This window comes from Silene latifolia, chromosome 11 (assembly GCF_048544455.1).
Source record: "Silene latifolia isolate original U9 population chromosome 11, ASM4854445v1, whole genome shotgun sequence".
Taxonomy (NCBI): Eukaryota; Viridiplantae; Streptophyta; class Magnoliopsida; order Caryophyllales; family Caryophyllaceae; genus Silene; species Silene latifolia.
The window spans coordinates 138,790,855-138,806,806 of NC_133536.1; the positions used below are offsets into that span (position 1 = coordinate 138,790,855).

The window sequence follows — 15,952 nt, forward strand, 5'->3', positions numbered from 1 at the left end:
GGTCTGGTAACGTCATTAGTAAAACGGCTAGCACAATAGGCAAGCCTCTTTTTGCTGACTTACCAACTACTTTCAAATCCAAGCTAATGTTTGTTAGGGTTTTTGTGGAAGTGGATGTAGCTGAAGACTTGCCCAGCACTGTCCAAGTTATATCTCCTTATCATGGGACAACCACACAAAGGATTATCTATGAGTGGTTTCCATACTATTGCCATTGTTGTAGGAAGTTGGGTCACACCAAGGAACATTACACATTCCCCAGAAAGTCAATACTCACTTTCACAGTTCAGAAGCACCTGACTTAGAATGCAATGGGTTAGGCCATAGTCATCCTGCATTAGGGGTTGAACAGCCTACTGGGGAGAAGGGACAGAGCTCAGAATACCTTGTGCTAGGCTCACTTCCTTCACACTCAGGGGTTAGTTCTTCCTCTGATAATAAGGAGGCAGGCTCAGGACCCCATGTGCTAGGTCACCTGGGTTCTGATACTATGGAGGATATTGGTCAGCAGGGGGAGGACGATACTTTAGAAGAGACAATGCTAATGAATCCTAACTATGGTGTGCCAGTTCAGAATCCTTATTCTGTGCTGCAAGGGGAGGGACCAATATTGGATTCTGGTGAGGTGGAGGTTTCTCTAGCAGAGGAGCCACCAGATCCAGGTAAATGATAATATCTTCATGGAATATTAGAGGGTTGAATGACTCTATAAAGCAGCAGGAGGTTAGGGGTTATCTTTGGAGGAATAAAGTTGAGGTACTTGGCTTGTTGGAAACTAGGGTTAAACTAAATAATTTTGCTGCTATTAGTAGGACTTTTCTTTCTTATGTTGTTATGAATAATTATTCCCACCATTACAATGGTAGGATATGGGTTTTCTTGGACACTAGAAGGGTCACTTTGATTTCTTCTTATGTTCATGATCAATTCATTCATTTAGAACTTATGCATAATGTCACAAATAAGACTGTCCATATATCTTTTGTCTATGGGAGTAATGATGTTGATCATAGAGATAGATTGTGGAATGAATTAAGAAGTTTGCAGCCTAAGGTTACCAATTGGATTTTGATGGGAGATTGGAATATTGTGAGAAGTATGGAGGAGCGAATTGGTCCTAATCCTCCCTCTATTAAGGATATGTTGGCCTTTAATCAATGCTTGTTAGATTGCCACTTAGAGGATCTACAGAGCTTTGGTTGTGAGTTTATCTGGACTAACAAAAGAGAAGCCATTACTAGGGTTTGGTTTAGATTGGACAGAGTGCTAGCAAATCCCTTATGGTTGGTCCATTTTTCTTCCACTCAGGTTAATGTTCTACCTTCAGGGGTTTCTGATCATTCCCCTCTACTGGTTACTATTACTGATAAATCTCAGCAGAATAAAAGATTCAGTTACTTAAATTGTTGGGAAGATCATCCAGATTATGGGCAGGTTGTTAAGGAGGCTTGGGATATGCCTGTCAGAGGCAATGTTATTTACAGGTTGTTCTCTAGACTGAAAAATGTTAGACAGAGGCTCATTGACATTCATAAGAATTCCTACTCTGGGATTTCTGGGAAGGTTCAAGAAGCTCAAAAGAATTTGCATGACTGCCAATCCAGTCTTCAAGCTAACCCATTGGATCCTACTATGTTGGCTATGGAGCAGAATTTATTGCAGACTTACCTGATTCTAAAGAAAGCTGAACACAACTCCCTACTTCAGAGAGCTAAGATTCAGAACATCAAGTATAATGATGCACCCATAAGTTACTATTTTTCTAGAATTGCTGCTAGGAAGCATCAAAGTCTCATTGGTAGGATCAAGGATAGACAAGGATTGGAGAGGGAGGGGATGTCTGATGTTAATCAGGCATTTGTTGAGTACTATCAGTGGTTGTTAGGCCACCACAGTCCAACAGATTTTTCACTGATGGAATCTTTGGAAGGGCCTAGGTTTCCTGAATCTGGATGTGAGGAGATTTGCAGGGAGGTTGATGACTAGGAAATTAAACTAGCTCTCTTTTCCATTGCCTCCAATAAGAGTCCTGGGAAGGATGGTTTTTCAGCTCAATTTTTTAAAACTTCTTGGGATACTATCAAGCTTGAGTTTTGCAATGCTATCAAGGGTTTCTTCCAATCTGGGAATATATCAAAGCAAGCAAATACTACCTTGCTTGCCCTCATTCCTAAGAAATCAGTGGTTTCTACTGTTATGGACTATAGACCTATAGCCTGTTGCACTGACTTCTACAAGACAGTTAGCAAGATCTTGTGCTCAAGACTAAAGCCTTTCTTACCTGATATTGCGGGGAAGGAGCATGGGGCATTTGTCGGAGGGAGGAGTATTTTTGAAAATATTATGTTGACCCAATATTTGATTAAGAGGTATGGACAACAAGGAGTCTCTCCTAGGTGCCTAATTAAGGTTGACATAAGGAAAGCTTTTGACTCCCTCCAATAGGATTTTATTGATAAAATGTTGCAGCACTTTAAACTTCCTGAGAAATTTAGAAGGTGGATACTTGGTTGTATTACTTGTACTTGGTTTAGTTTGAAGGTGAATGGAGGTCATGTTGGGTGTTTTTAAAGGGGCTAGTGGACTCAGACAAGGAGACCCCCTCTCTCCTTTTTTGTTTATAATGAGCATGAAGATCTTATCTAGGCTTCTGAGAGGAATTCATAGGCAACACCAGGTTTCTTATCATCCTAAGTGTGGGAAGATTGGTTTGAACCACCTTTGGTCTTCCTGTTGTACTCCTTATCAGGAAGGTGGCTTTAATATAGAGAAAGTCTTAGCTTGGAATAAATGTATCATTTTTAAATGGATTTGGGAGATTATCAATCAATCAGATGGGTTCTAGGTTACCTGGAACTACACTTACAACATCAAATCAGGTAATTTCTGGAATATGCAAAAGAAAAGTAATCACTCGGAAAGTTGGAGGAGTATTCTGCTGGCCAGGGATGAGTTAATGGCAATGGCTGGTTGTGGTGACAATGTACAAGCTTTACTGGGGAGCTATGTTAGAAAAGGATGCCTCAAGCTCCATCTACTGTATGAACACTTTCGAAAAAAAGGTAGTACCATCAGCTGGGCTAATATTGCCTGGAATCGTGCTATCTTACCAAAGCATAGTGTGTTTTTGGTTATGGCTATGCAGCAGAAATTGGCTACCATAGACCAGCTGAATATCAGAAGGATACCCATTGTTAACAGGTGCATAATGTGTAAAGCAGCTAATAAAACGCATAAACATCTGTTCTTTCAGTTTAGTTACTCTGATATAGTATGGAGACAGCTCTTGGCATGGATGAGGGTATCAAACAGAACTGCAAAGCTAAGTAAGGAGCTTCATTGGATTGCAGGAAGAAGAGCTTGTAAACATTGGAAGGCTAAGTGGTACTCAAGCTGCCTGGGTGCAGCTGTTTATAGTCTATGCGTAATTCAAGAATATTTCGTGGCTTGGAGCATCGGTGTGATTATGTGGTTCAAAGAGTCCAATATTTTGTTAGAGTAAGATTATTATATGTAACTCACTCCTCTAAAGAGGAGGAGATTATAGAGTCTCTTAATGATGGTAGCTAGTAGAAGCAACTAGTGGTTCTCTTTTGTACGATTGGCCTTTTATTCCCTATATGGAAGAATATATGGCTTGCTTTTCTTGCAAAATAATAATAATAATAATAATAATAATAATAATAATAATAATAATAATAATAATAATAATAATAATAATAATAATAATAATAATAATAATAATAATAATAATAATAATAATAATAATAATAATAATAATAATAATAATAATAATAATAATAATAATAATAATAATAATAATAATAATAATAATAATAATAATAATAATAATAATAATAATAATAATAATATAATATAGTAGTTTCCTAATATCGCTCTATAAGACCTACCTTATCACTATAAATAGATGGCATGACCTAATAAGAAAGCTTATTTTCACATAAAGACATAATATAACATAAAAGAAAGAGAGGGAGAATATGGAGAAAAGCAAAGGAATTTATCGTCTTTTATCGCCTCAAGGTAACACCGTCTTATAAAATAATGTATTGATTTTGTAATTGTTATAACTCGTAAAGTAAACCACCGTATGACGAACTAATACAGTCACCATGACCGTGGATCACCAGGGTTTGACATGACCCACCGTTGACCGACGATAAAGGGGGAAAGACATGCAGTTTTCATGGGTGGTTACAAAGAGGAAATCGGGTAATTAATTGGGTAATTGAACCCCTAATCGTGACCATTGTTACCTGGGTTAGGGTTGGTTGGTCGTGGGGGGAGGAGTCTACCACCGTGGTGGTGTCGTGGTGGTCGGAGATGGTGGTTTGATACGGTAGTTGGCCGGAAAACGCAAAAATAGGGGAGATGTGGGTGTTTGTGTGTGACCATCTTAAACTGACTGTCGTGGCCTGTGTAGTGGTGTCGAGGGGACGAGGAGACCACCCCTGGAACCACCGTGAGTCAGTGGTGATGAAGGTGGTGGCCATAGGTGGTGTGGTGTCGCGTGTGGTGTTTTGTGAGGGGTTGTTTTAGGTGTGGCGTGAAGGTGGTTGTTGGTGATGTTGCGACTTGGGTTGCTAGGGCGTGTGATAGTGGATGAGTAAGGTGGTTGTTACTGGTGGTTAGGCCGTGGTAGGGAGGGGGCTATTGTGGCTCACGGTGGAGGTGCTTATGGGAGTGTTTGGTGGGTGTATCGTGGAGGTAATTAGGGTGGAAGGGCTGCTGGTTGTTTGTGTTTGTTGTTGCTACTGTGTCGATTTTTGCTGCTGTTTAAGGGCCGCTTTAGGGGCTGCAAAGGACGGAAGTTGTGGGTGAGTATGGCGGTGTATGGTGGTTGTGATGATGGCTGGTGGTTGGCCATTGTTATGGCGGTTTTGTGGGCTGTTTTTTGGAGGTTTTGGGTAGTGTGGTTAAGACGGGTTATTGTGGGTGTTTGACATAAGGTTTACACACGGGTTGGTTATGGGTTTTGTTGGGTAATTTGAGACGGGATTCAATAATATTAAATTACGTAATATAATTAATTATAGTAAGTTATAAAAAAAATATGATAAGTTAATAATGATATATAAACAAAGTATAAATAATTAATATTGAATAATTATTATAATTGTTAGGTGACGGGTTATTGAAGAGTTATTTAATTGCTTTGCTTTGCTTGGATTTCTATTTGGGAGTATTTGCTAAAAAAGTAGGATAACGATTCTACTAGACTTACTATTTGTGTATCTTGTCATTTAATTGGATGTTGTGGACTGAATTGTTTGGATTATTGGATTATTGCATATCTTGCATATTGTGATTAAAAGCGGTTGCATTGGTTATTCCTGAGACAGTGTAGTGGGTAGCCATTGTTGTTGCTACTGTTGGTTTGATAATGGATTGGATATCAGGTTTAGCCTGGCTGACGTCATGGTAAGAGCCTTCGGGTGATGTGATATAAACTTACTGGCTGAGGTAGACATCATGGGAAGAGCCTTCGGGTGATGTATTATAAACTTACTGGAAGACATCGTTTAATACTTTCGTGGTGGTGTAAGGCCCCAGGCTGGTTCTCTAGACCTGTCTCTGGTGTGTCTACTCAACTGGAGGTTGAGGGCTGAATTGTGACTCAATGGGAGGTTGAGGGCTGAATTATGAGAATAGTTGATTTGGCATTTGTGTTTCAATCTTTATACTATTTATATTATCTGTCTTGAGATTGTTATCCTACTCAACCGCGGGGTTGACTGTGTATTCGTGAACACATGTGATGAACCATAAATGGGGAGCAGATTTGCAGGTGCTTAAGATTAGCTGACTTGGGAGCTTATGGGGATGCGTGAGGACTCAGCCAGTCTACCTAGAAGTTTAGATCATATAGTTTATTAATCACTTTATTTATTTCCGCTGCGAGTTGTAATTAAATTTATATTGAGTTTTGAGTTGGTTAATTTGTAAAGAACATGTAATCGCTAAATTTTATCTAAAGTACTTTGGTTTGTTGTACTTTGTTATTCACTACCTCGAGAAACCGAGTTGGTAACGCTCTCATTTACTTGGGATGTCTAGCTAAAGGCTCCCGAATAAATGGGGGTGTTACAACAACGTTCAATAATGTCATTTGTTATTGTATGACTTGAGCCATATATATGCAAATAATAATGGCGCATGTGTGTATATTTATTAATTAGTGTTTTTGGCGTACATTCAGGAGCACATAAGGCAAGACCCTCTAAATGCTGATTGGATTATGAAAGAAACTAAGGCTATCCATACTTATAAGGAACTACACTTTGCCTGCAATAGTTACCTCCTTGAAAAGTCTAAAGCCACCTGAATTAGTGAGGGGAATAATAATACAAGATACTTTCAGAGTGTTATTAAGAGGAGACTTTGTAGGAACAAAGTTCTAAGGATTCAGGACATAAATGGCAACCTATGTACTGATCCTTCTCATATTCAAAATGCTTTCCTGTAGTATTATAAAACCTTACTGGGAACATCAGATGAGGTCAATCCTGTCAAATTCTCTGTGGTCCAACAAGGGAGGATTTGCACACCAGAGCACTGTTCTACCTTGCTGACACCTATCACTGATGCTGAGATCAAAGAAGCTATTTTTTCTATTCCCAGTCATAAGGCCTAGGCCTGATGGGTATTAGAGTGGATTCTTTAAAGATACTTGACATATAATAGGTGATGATGTTTGTAGTGCTATTCAGGATTTTTTTTCGTACAGGCAAGCTTCTTAGACAGATCAATCACACTCTGATAACCCTGATTCGAAAGATAGAAATGCCTCTGAATGTCACTCATTTCATACCCATTGCTTGCTGCAATATCCTGTATAAGGCCATTTCTAAACTTCTTTGTGCAAGATTAACAAGAGTCCTTCCTCAAATTATAAGTGAGAACCAGAGAGGGTTTATTCATGGAAGGAGTATAGTTGAAAACATCTTGGTATGTCAAGACATCATCAGATTATATAATACGGTTGTTGTTTCATGAAGATGTCTCATAAAAATTGACTTAAAAAAGCCTATGACTCAGTTAACTGGTAATTTATTGAGTATATGATGAAAGCATTACACTTTCCTAATCAGTTCATCACCTGGATAATGGTGTGTGTTCAATATCCATCTTATTCCTTTGTTCTAAATGGGGAAAGCTTTGGTTTCTTCAAAGGAGCTAAAGGTCTAAGGCAAGGTGACCCATTGTCACCACTTTTGTTCACCATTGCTATAGAATATCTATCCAGGATACTGCACTACACTGCTTCCACAATGCCTTTCAGGTACCATCCTCTTTGTGGCAGGTTGAAATTATATCACCTCATGTTTGCAGACGATCTTTTATTGTTTAGCAAAGGAGATGTCCAATCCATCATGATTCTACTCAGATCCTTTGCCACCTTCTTCAAAACTATTGGATTGCAGATGAATATTGCCAAATCAAATATCTATTTCAATGGGGTGAAGAATAGTGTTAAAGATGACATCATGCTCATCTCTAGTTTCACTAAAGGTACACTACCTTTCAGATATCTTGGGGTACCTATTACTGCTGGCAGGATGAACAAGAAAGATTCACTAGCACTTATTGATAAAGTTGTTGAAAGAATCAGAGGGTTTGGTAATAGAAAATTGTCATATGCTAGAAGATTGGTCTTAATTCAATCTGTGCTTACCTCATTGTATACTTATTGGGCCAACATCTTCCTGATTCCCAAAGGAGTACTAAAAGCTGTGGATAACATTTGTAGGAATTTTTTATGGGATGGAAATACTGAGTGTTTGAGAGTCCCACCTGTTGCATGGGAGAAGATTTGCTTCCCTAAAAGTGAAGGGGACAGCAAATCTGCACTGTCAGGGACAAAATGTGAACTGTTAGCTGGTATGATGGATTTACACTAGGCCAGATACGTTATGGGTGAAGTGGGTGAGCCAGGTCTACTTACAAGCTACTTCTTGGACTGATTATATAACTCCTGTAACTGTTAGCTGGTACTGGAAAAAAATCTGCACTGTCAGGGACAAAATGCAGATTGGGTTCAGAGATGAGCCTTGGATTGATAAAGATTACAAGGTTAATGATGGATATGAATGGCTGAGGAGAAAATTCCCAACTGTTGAGCCATTCACATGAATATATTTGCCTTCTTGACCCCTTCACAAACATTTTTCCTAACTACATTATAATTTGCCTACCTTATTGAGCTAGTAGCTTTGTTTGGTCTTGTTTGGGTGCTCAATTGGGATTTGTTTCAAATTTGGAAAATCATGTGAGCTTGGTCTTAATGCTCAAGAAAGAAAAAAGATGAAAATGAAAAAGAAAGATGAAAGAAAAAAATGATGAATTGAGAAAGAAGGAAAAAAAAAGTTGAAAAAAGAAATGGAAAAAAGCATGAAGGTGAAATGAAAAAAGAAGTATGAATTGAAAAGAAAAAAAGGAGAAGAAGTTGATGTGAGGAACTCTCATGCATTATTCATATATTGTGGAGAGTTTTCTTATGATTTGAATTGCAAATTGGGTTAGAATTGGGATTGAGCATCCTTACATTTGGTTGTTGCTAGCTTGACATTAGCTCCACAATCCATAATTCATTTGTTCCCCCTTTTTACCCATTACATATTGTCGTCTTCCTACCCATTTGGCTTCTTTATCATGCTTGCATTTGATTATTTTGGCTTACTAGTTTTGATTGATTACCATATTAGATTACGGTCACATTATTATAAGTCAAGGATAGTTGAGTGTTTATTCACAAAATTGTCCTTTCACATATAAAAGAGTTTGAGTGCACTGTGAGAGTCCATAAGTCGAAAGATCATGCAAGAGCTTAAAGGTTCATTTCAAGTTTTCCATGCTACGCCGTCATGTAAACCTCATCCATGTTTTGCTTTATTCCTTGCCCATGTTGTTTCGGGTTTCTAAATCATTATGCTTAGCTTGTTTTGGGATATTGCAATTGATGGGATATGGTTTCTTACTTAGGGACAACCAAGGGTTTAGCTTGGGGGAGTTTGATAAGTCCATTTTACATATACTTTAACCCCCCATTTTAGCTCGGTTTATTTGACTATTGCACTTATATTAGTGTATTTGTGAGCTAATTTCGTGTTCTAGTTGTGTTTGCTTGTTTCACATTGTGTTTTGTAGGAAATTAAGCTTTTAGTAGCTTTTTCCTGTCAAAGTAACAAGTACAAGAGTTCACGAGGCTAATAAGAGCAAGTATTGATCATACAAATGTGTTTCGGGAAGCATAGGGGCATTTTGGGAAGAAATTTGGAAACCCGAGCAAGAAGAAACCAATCTTAGTTGGTGGATATGTAAAGAAATGAAATACAAGTAAAAGCCCAAGCCATATGCAAGTATTGGATGCCAAATTATGCTTAGGATGCCTTAGACGGACGCATTAAGAAACAAGCATCGGATTCCGTATCAACAATAAGTACAAAGTTAAGACGAATTTCAGAGAAAAATGAGAAAAGTCATGGCCCCGATAGGGGTTGGTGGCCCCGATCGGGGTTGCCCCCTGTAGCTTATTTCCGTTACTCCCTTCACTCCTATAAATAGAAGCTTTGGTCGACACTTCTTAGACACTTCTTACATACTTTCTACACCACTTTTATACTCTCATTTTATTTCTTAGTTTAGGTTAGATTAGATTTCCTTTTAGCATTTCCATTTTGTTATAAACAATTTTAATTCAAGTTATATACAATTTACATTTCAAGTTATTTCCATTTGTTCTATCTTGTTCTTCATTTCCAAGTTCATTCCCAATTGTCAAGGTAATCTTATTTCCAATATTGTTTTGTTATTCATCACTAGTTAGTACTTTTATCTTTATCATTTCATATGTCATTATATTAGTTTTCATTATGCATAAGTAATTCAATTGTCTAGGGAATCAGGGAAACCATGCATAAGTAGTTCTTGCAATTGTTGAACAAGGATGTTATAATATCGTTTCATTGTTTCTATCACATGCTTCTATCGTCACGTTTAATCTTTGTTTAAAGGCCTTATTCATTGATTAAGTTTGTTAATACGTTCTATAAATCGAGAGGCACGGAATCGGATTAGACTAAGCATGTGTAGTAGGACGACCTAGTCATAAACAAGAGTTTCTCTAGGACCCGGTCTATGGTTGACACTAATATCATGAGGTGGGTGTCTCTAAGCCTAAACAATTAACGATTCATCAACTCCTATGTTCAATTTAAGCATTTACATAATTTGCATGTGTGACCTGACCTCCCTAGACTATTTCTTTATCATTATTGTTTTATTCCATTATCCAACCAACCAATCAAACTATAACCGACCTCAAGATAAAATTCACTCCATAACAACTAATTAAAAACTCCCGTCTCTCTTTGGATTCGACCCCTACGTACTACATTCATTTGTGTCTAGGGTATTTATTTTTGCATAGGTGTGCGATAGCCTAGCAATTAAAGCACTACAAGTATCGTAAACACCCATACTGTAATAATCCTCCAGCAATCAACTCAACCATATGATTATCATTATTAACATACATTCCATCTCAGCAAACCACCTAAGCACTCTAGCAAACATGTCATCTAATTGAAATATCAACTCAATCCATACAACATTTTACCAAATATAACTTCCTTTTTACCGCATATCAAACATATAATTAATGAGTATACCATTTGACACCGTCGTAGAGTATCAAAAATAAAATTTATAATCCAAACTACTACTATAGATAGTGGCAGTCAGGGTCGAACCACAAGGAGGCAAGCAATTTAAAGTTGTCCAATTTAAGTCTAAAGTAACAATTTTGGGGGGTTTCATTTGAATGATTCTATAACTAAAGGCAATAAAATTAAAACTAAACTAAAGCAAATAAATGAGCAATTAAAGAAAATAGATGAAATCAAATATTAAAAAGATGCTAAGATGGTCGGTTCACTGTAGTTTCGACGGCAGTATCCTAGGTAAGTCCGAAATAATCACGTAAGACGGGAAAATAAGAAGTCCTCTCGGTCCATTCTTAAAAGGTAGCATCTTTCGATCTAGCTACGGGTCCCTAAGTATCACTAGTACTAACTCTCGCCCTGAAAAGTGATTCTTAAAAGCCTAAATTTTTACCTATCTTTCGATCTCAGTATAATTTAGTCGTTTCAATTGGTAGTCTAATTCCCTCCCCTATCTTTCGATCTAATGGGTCAGTCAATTACTAAGTATTCAACTAGTTGCGTGCACTTGATTTGTCAAATTAAGCAATTTAATCAATTAAAACGGAGCTGATCTTCCGTGAAGCGGTCGATCGACCATCTAAGCCGGTCGATCGACCAACGGGCTCAGTCGGTCGACTATTGACATCAATCGATCGACCAAGACCTGAATCAGGTCTACGAAATCTCGCCGCCCACACTACAGGTTCCCTACATCTTAGCACAAAGGGTTTAGCTACTCATGATAGAACTTATAACAACAACGAAATTAACAATTAACGAAATTTGATGCATGATTAAATAAACTAAGCAAATAAGATGCATAAACGAAATAAGGCTTTGGGAAACTACTCTATGCAATCCTAATCTATGAATGAATAAAAGCAAACTGAAATCAAGGAATCAGAATTACCGAATGAAAGCAGGAAGAAGAATCCGAAAGCACGAACTTTATTAACGAAAATAAAGCTGATTGTATTGAATGTTTATTAACTAAATTCTAATCTATGAAATCTGATGCTAAAAACTCGATATTGAATCCTAAAAATTCGATGCACTTACAAACGTAGGTTCACGTTATATAGGAGTATAGCGTGACTCTTATTCCTAAAAACCTAATTACAATTGGGCTTCTAACTCTCGTCTTTAATTTGCGTTAGAGTCGCTGTGTGGTCGATCGACCACTAGGACCAGACGATCGACCAAGCTTCGCTGTACAGTAGCTTCTTATTTGATTTTAAGAATCGTGCTCTGGTCGATCGACCAAGGGCATCAGTCGATCGACTGCTCAACAGGTACTTCGCTCCAAAAGCCTCGTAAATTTGTCTCTCAGGCCTCGATACGCGCACCAAGTTCGCTTTCCGAGTCTTTACTTCACGTAAGGTCCTATGCCTAGTACTCGGGGACGGATTCGGCTTATTTTCCGCTGCATTCTTCCCATTTCTGCAATATTACACAAAAAACACGAAAGTAGACAGAAATAGGGAAAATAGTAGCATAAACTACATAATTGAGCTCTGAAATGCGTGTAAAATAGGGTGTAAAACATCATATTTAGGACACGCATCAAACTTCCCCAAACCAAACCCTTGCTTGTCCCCAAGCAAGAACTAGACTCGATCTTAAAACCTAATGGAACGCGTTCATTCTCAGAGCTAAATGCAAACTGCAAAGTCTAAACCAGTTTAACGTTAAAAATCAACAATCAATTAGTAATATGAATCATGCAAACGAGTTATGTAGTCGTTAAAAATTGCTGAACTTTAAACTATAGAGACTTATCATATTGGACTCTCACGGGTCGCTCAAATCACTCAATAAACACAGGTGAATATATGTAAAGATAGAAAGAAGTAATTTTGTAATGACTCTCACCTAACTACGACCTATAAGAACATGCCTGCAATCTAATATGAAAATGATCTCTACAACTGTACATATGCATTCTAACCATTAAAGATCATTGACACATGCCGAGGGTACAATTTGGGTATGTGAAGCTATGGGTAAGAAGGGGCTAAGACGAATTTGGTAAAAACAGAGTTATAAGCCAAGCTAGTAACTAAGGGAACCAAATTAATAAATCATTCCAACTTCTTGCTCAAGATTAAACGATAAAGCGGTGCTAATAGTAAGCACAAATCTCACATTCTCCATACAAACTTAATTCCCCAAATGATATTAATTGCAACATGGGAATATAAAATCACCAACTAATGAAGATTCAATCATGTGATTTTTTCTTTTTTTTTTTCTTTCTCTTTTCTTCTTTTTTTTCTTTTCTCATCTTTCTTTCAACTTTTCATTTCTCATCTTTCCAATATCATCTCAATAAGAGCATATGCAACCAAAAATGAAGTAACAATCCCAAAAACTAAAACTACTCGCTTGACAAGGGCAGGCTAAATATAGGATGTAGTTAATAGGACAAAAAGGCTATTTCTGGCAGTGTGAGGCTTATGGGAAAAATGAATAAAGGGGTGGCCTCTTCCATATGTGTCAACATACCACAAACCCGAATGCATACAGGTATTAAGCAGATTAAGTTCATATTTTTACATATTGATATAACATGTCTCATAAGGAGTACTACTCACATTCCTAAATAAACCGGTCATGAATGTCACCAGTTATAAGGCTCTAAAACTTAGAATATAATGTAGTTCGCCAAAAATCTAAGTCAAGTCTCAAGATTCAGCGAATAAATTAACGAAAACTCGTAGATATGCAATAAGACTCTACTAATAACATGTTAATGAGCACGGCTTAGGCGTAAACAGATGAAAATGCAATGTCATCATTGAACTACTACCGTTCCGACTCAACCAACGTGCTAAAATAAACGTGCAATTTTTTTGAAATTTTTAAAAATTTTCAATTTTTTAAATTTTCTGTATATAAAAGGAAAATAAACAACAATGCAAGAAAAAAATGTAAACGTGAATGCAAAACAGAATGAATGCAACGCAAAACCCTTCCCCAAACCAAATCACACAATGCCCTTATTGTGCAAAATCATATGAGAAAATAATCAAGGGAAATGGGAGTTTGCGATAATATTAACTAAAAAGACATGAAGGAGACATGGGGAACTCACAAGACTTTAAGCGCAGCAAAAGGAAACCTCTCTAAACCAGCGTGAGCTAGGAGGTTTCAGTAGCCAGCAGTGCTACCATAAGGTACCTGAAAACACAAAAGTATCGCGCATAATTCCGAGAAAACAACTAAGGAACGAGAAATATGTGCAAAAGAATAAGAATAGAAGAAAAGGGAATCAGCACAGGAGGTGGTCGATCGACCAAAGGTATCGGTCGATCGACCAGAGCACCTGGGAACAGTGCCTCTGGAATCCTCCGCATCAGTCGATCGACCAGGGGGTCCAGTCGATCGACTGGCATACCTGATGATTCTGCCTCTTTTCTTCGAATTAACTCAATAAATTGAGTTTATATGGTCTAAATACCTGCAAACATGCACATAATAAAGCGCTCCAAAATTGCGCTACCCAAAAATAACAGTCTATAGTCTTATAAAATCCTATGCAAACCAAATAAAGCGAAGTCTCGCGCAAACCAAAGCAGTAAATAGTCTAACAAAAAATAGTAAATAAATTGCTTTAAACGGAATTGATCAACTAATAGTTGATCAAGAATGGCCACGGAATGGCCCACTTGCTCGGCTTCTGGCTACAAGAAGTAGCCTCTACAGTGCTCATCCTCTCAGCTGTACTCCTAACAACTCCAATATCCGCAGAACTCAACGGATCAACATCTCTAACATCTTCCCAATCACTGACCTCGTCTGGCTCATCAAAATCCAAATCGGACTCCGTCACTTTGATTGGCTCCTCATCCGGCTCCTCATCAGTTGCATAGCTCAGACACCCTAGACCGCCTCTCTGCACAATGGGCTCTCTCACAACTGGAGCAACATGCGGCTCTAAATTCCCCAAACCAGCTCCTGCAATAGTCAAAACAGAAGGATCTTCCTCCAATTTGCTCCCAATCTGGGGCGGAGGTGTTATAGCAGAATTAGGCATAGGGGCAGGCATATCAGGCAACACAACATAAGATTTAACTACATTGCAAGTTACTGGGTACATAGCATCCTTCTTCTTATAGGTCTGGGCAAAAACAATGGACTGTTTTCCCACCTTAAAGGTCAATGTCCCTGAGCCAACATCTATAACTGCACCAGAAGTGTGCAGAAATAGTCTACCCAAAATGATAGGAATGTGAGCATCCTCGGGTATATCTAGCACAATGAAGTCAATTGGGAAAAATAACTTTCCTATTTGCACAGGAATGTCCTCTAAGACTCTTATAGGCTGGACCGCAGAACGATCAGCCATCTGCACTGTCATGTTTGTAATTGCAAACCTAGTCAATTTCAATTTCTTAGCAAGACTCAAAGGCATAACACTAATACTGGCCCCTAGGTCACACAATGCCTTCTCAATAGAAAAGGTGCCAATATTACATGGGACTGAAAAACTACCTGGGTCTTCTAGCTTATGAGGTGCGGTATGAGTCAAATAGGAAGATGACTCCTCAGTTAGTGCGACAAATTGCACAGTATCAAGTGACTTCTTTTTAGACAACAGTTGCTTCATAAATTTCATATAGGCAGGTACTTGATTAACAAATTCTAGGAAAGGAACTTGCACATTTAAACTACGAATAACATCTTTAAACTTGTCAAACGATACCTGTTCCTTTGTAGGCACCAATCTCTCTGGATAAGGGGTTGTAAGAAGAAACTTAGCCCTCTCCTCTAGGTCTCTCATACCGGCATCAGTGGACTTAGGCTGAAAATCCACTACTTTGTCCTTGTTGTAGCTCGAACCTTCTTCAGACCGTCTCAAGAATGAACCATTAACCGTCGTAGGTTCAAACTTTTGAACCGGAACTGACCCATCATCATTTGGGTCTTGCCTCAATAACTTCGGAGTCGCCGTACCCCGAAATAAGTAATCCCTCAAGTTATCTGGCATTGGCGGACGAAAAGGTTCACAATCAGACGTATCTTCAGTCGATCGACCAGGTGTGTCGGTCGATCGACCAAATGCACTGTTGCTCAAAGCTTCTGTTTTGTTACAGACTCGTCACTGTTCATCAGATGCGGTCGATCGACCAGGTGTGTCAGTCAATCGACTGATGCACCTGCTGATCGTCTTTTTCTTGCTACTGTTCATTCCAGCCTTTTTCTTACTCGGTTCTGCCTCATCTTTT

General features: G+C 38.2%; 1 protein-coding gene across 1 annotated transcript; it reads left to right on the forward strand.

Moving 5' to 3' along the window:
* Positions 1-666: 666 nt before the first annotated feature.
* LOC141614066 (uncharacterized) lies at positions 667-8,154 on the forward strand. Its single transcript, XM_074432820.1, has 7 exons — positions 667-1,974; positions 2,086-2,326; positions 2,880-3,424; positions 6,488-6,641; positions 6,749-6,969; positions 7,113-7,894; positions 8,010-8,154. Exons 1-7 carry the CDS (start codon positions 667-669, stop codon positions 8,152-8,154), a joined length of 3,396 nt encoding a protein of 1,131 aa, XP_074288921.1.
* The last annotated feature ends 7,798 nt before the right edge of the window (positions 8,155-15,952 follow it).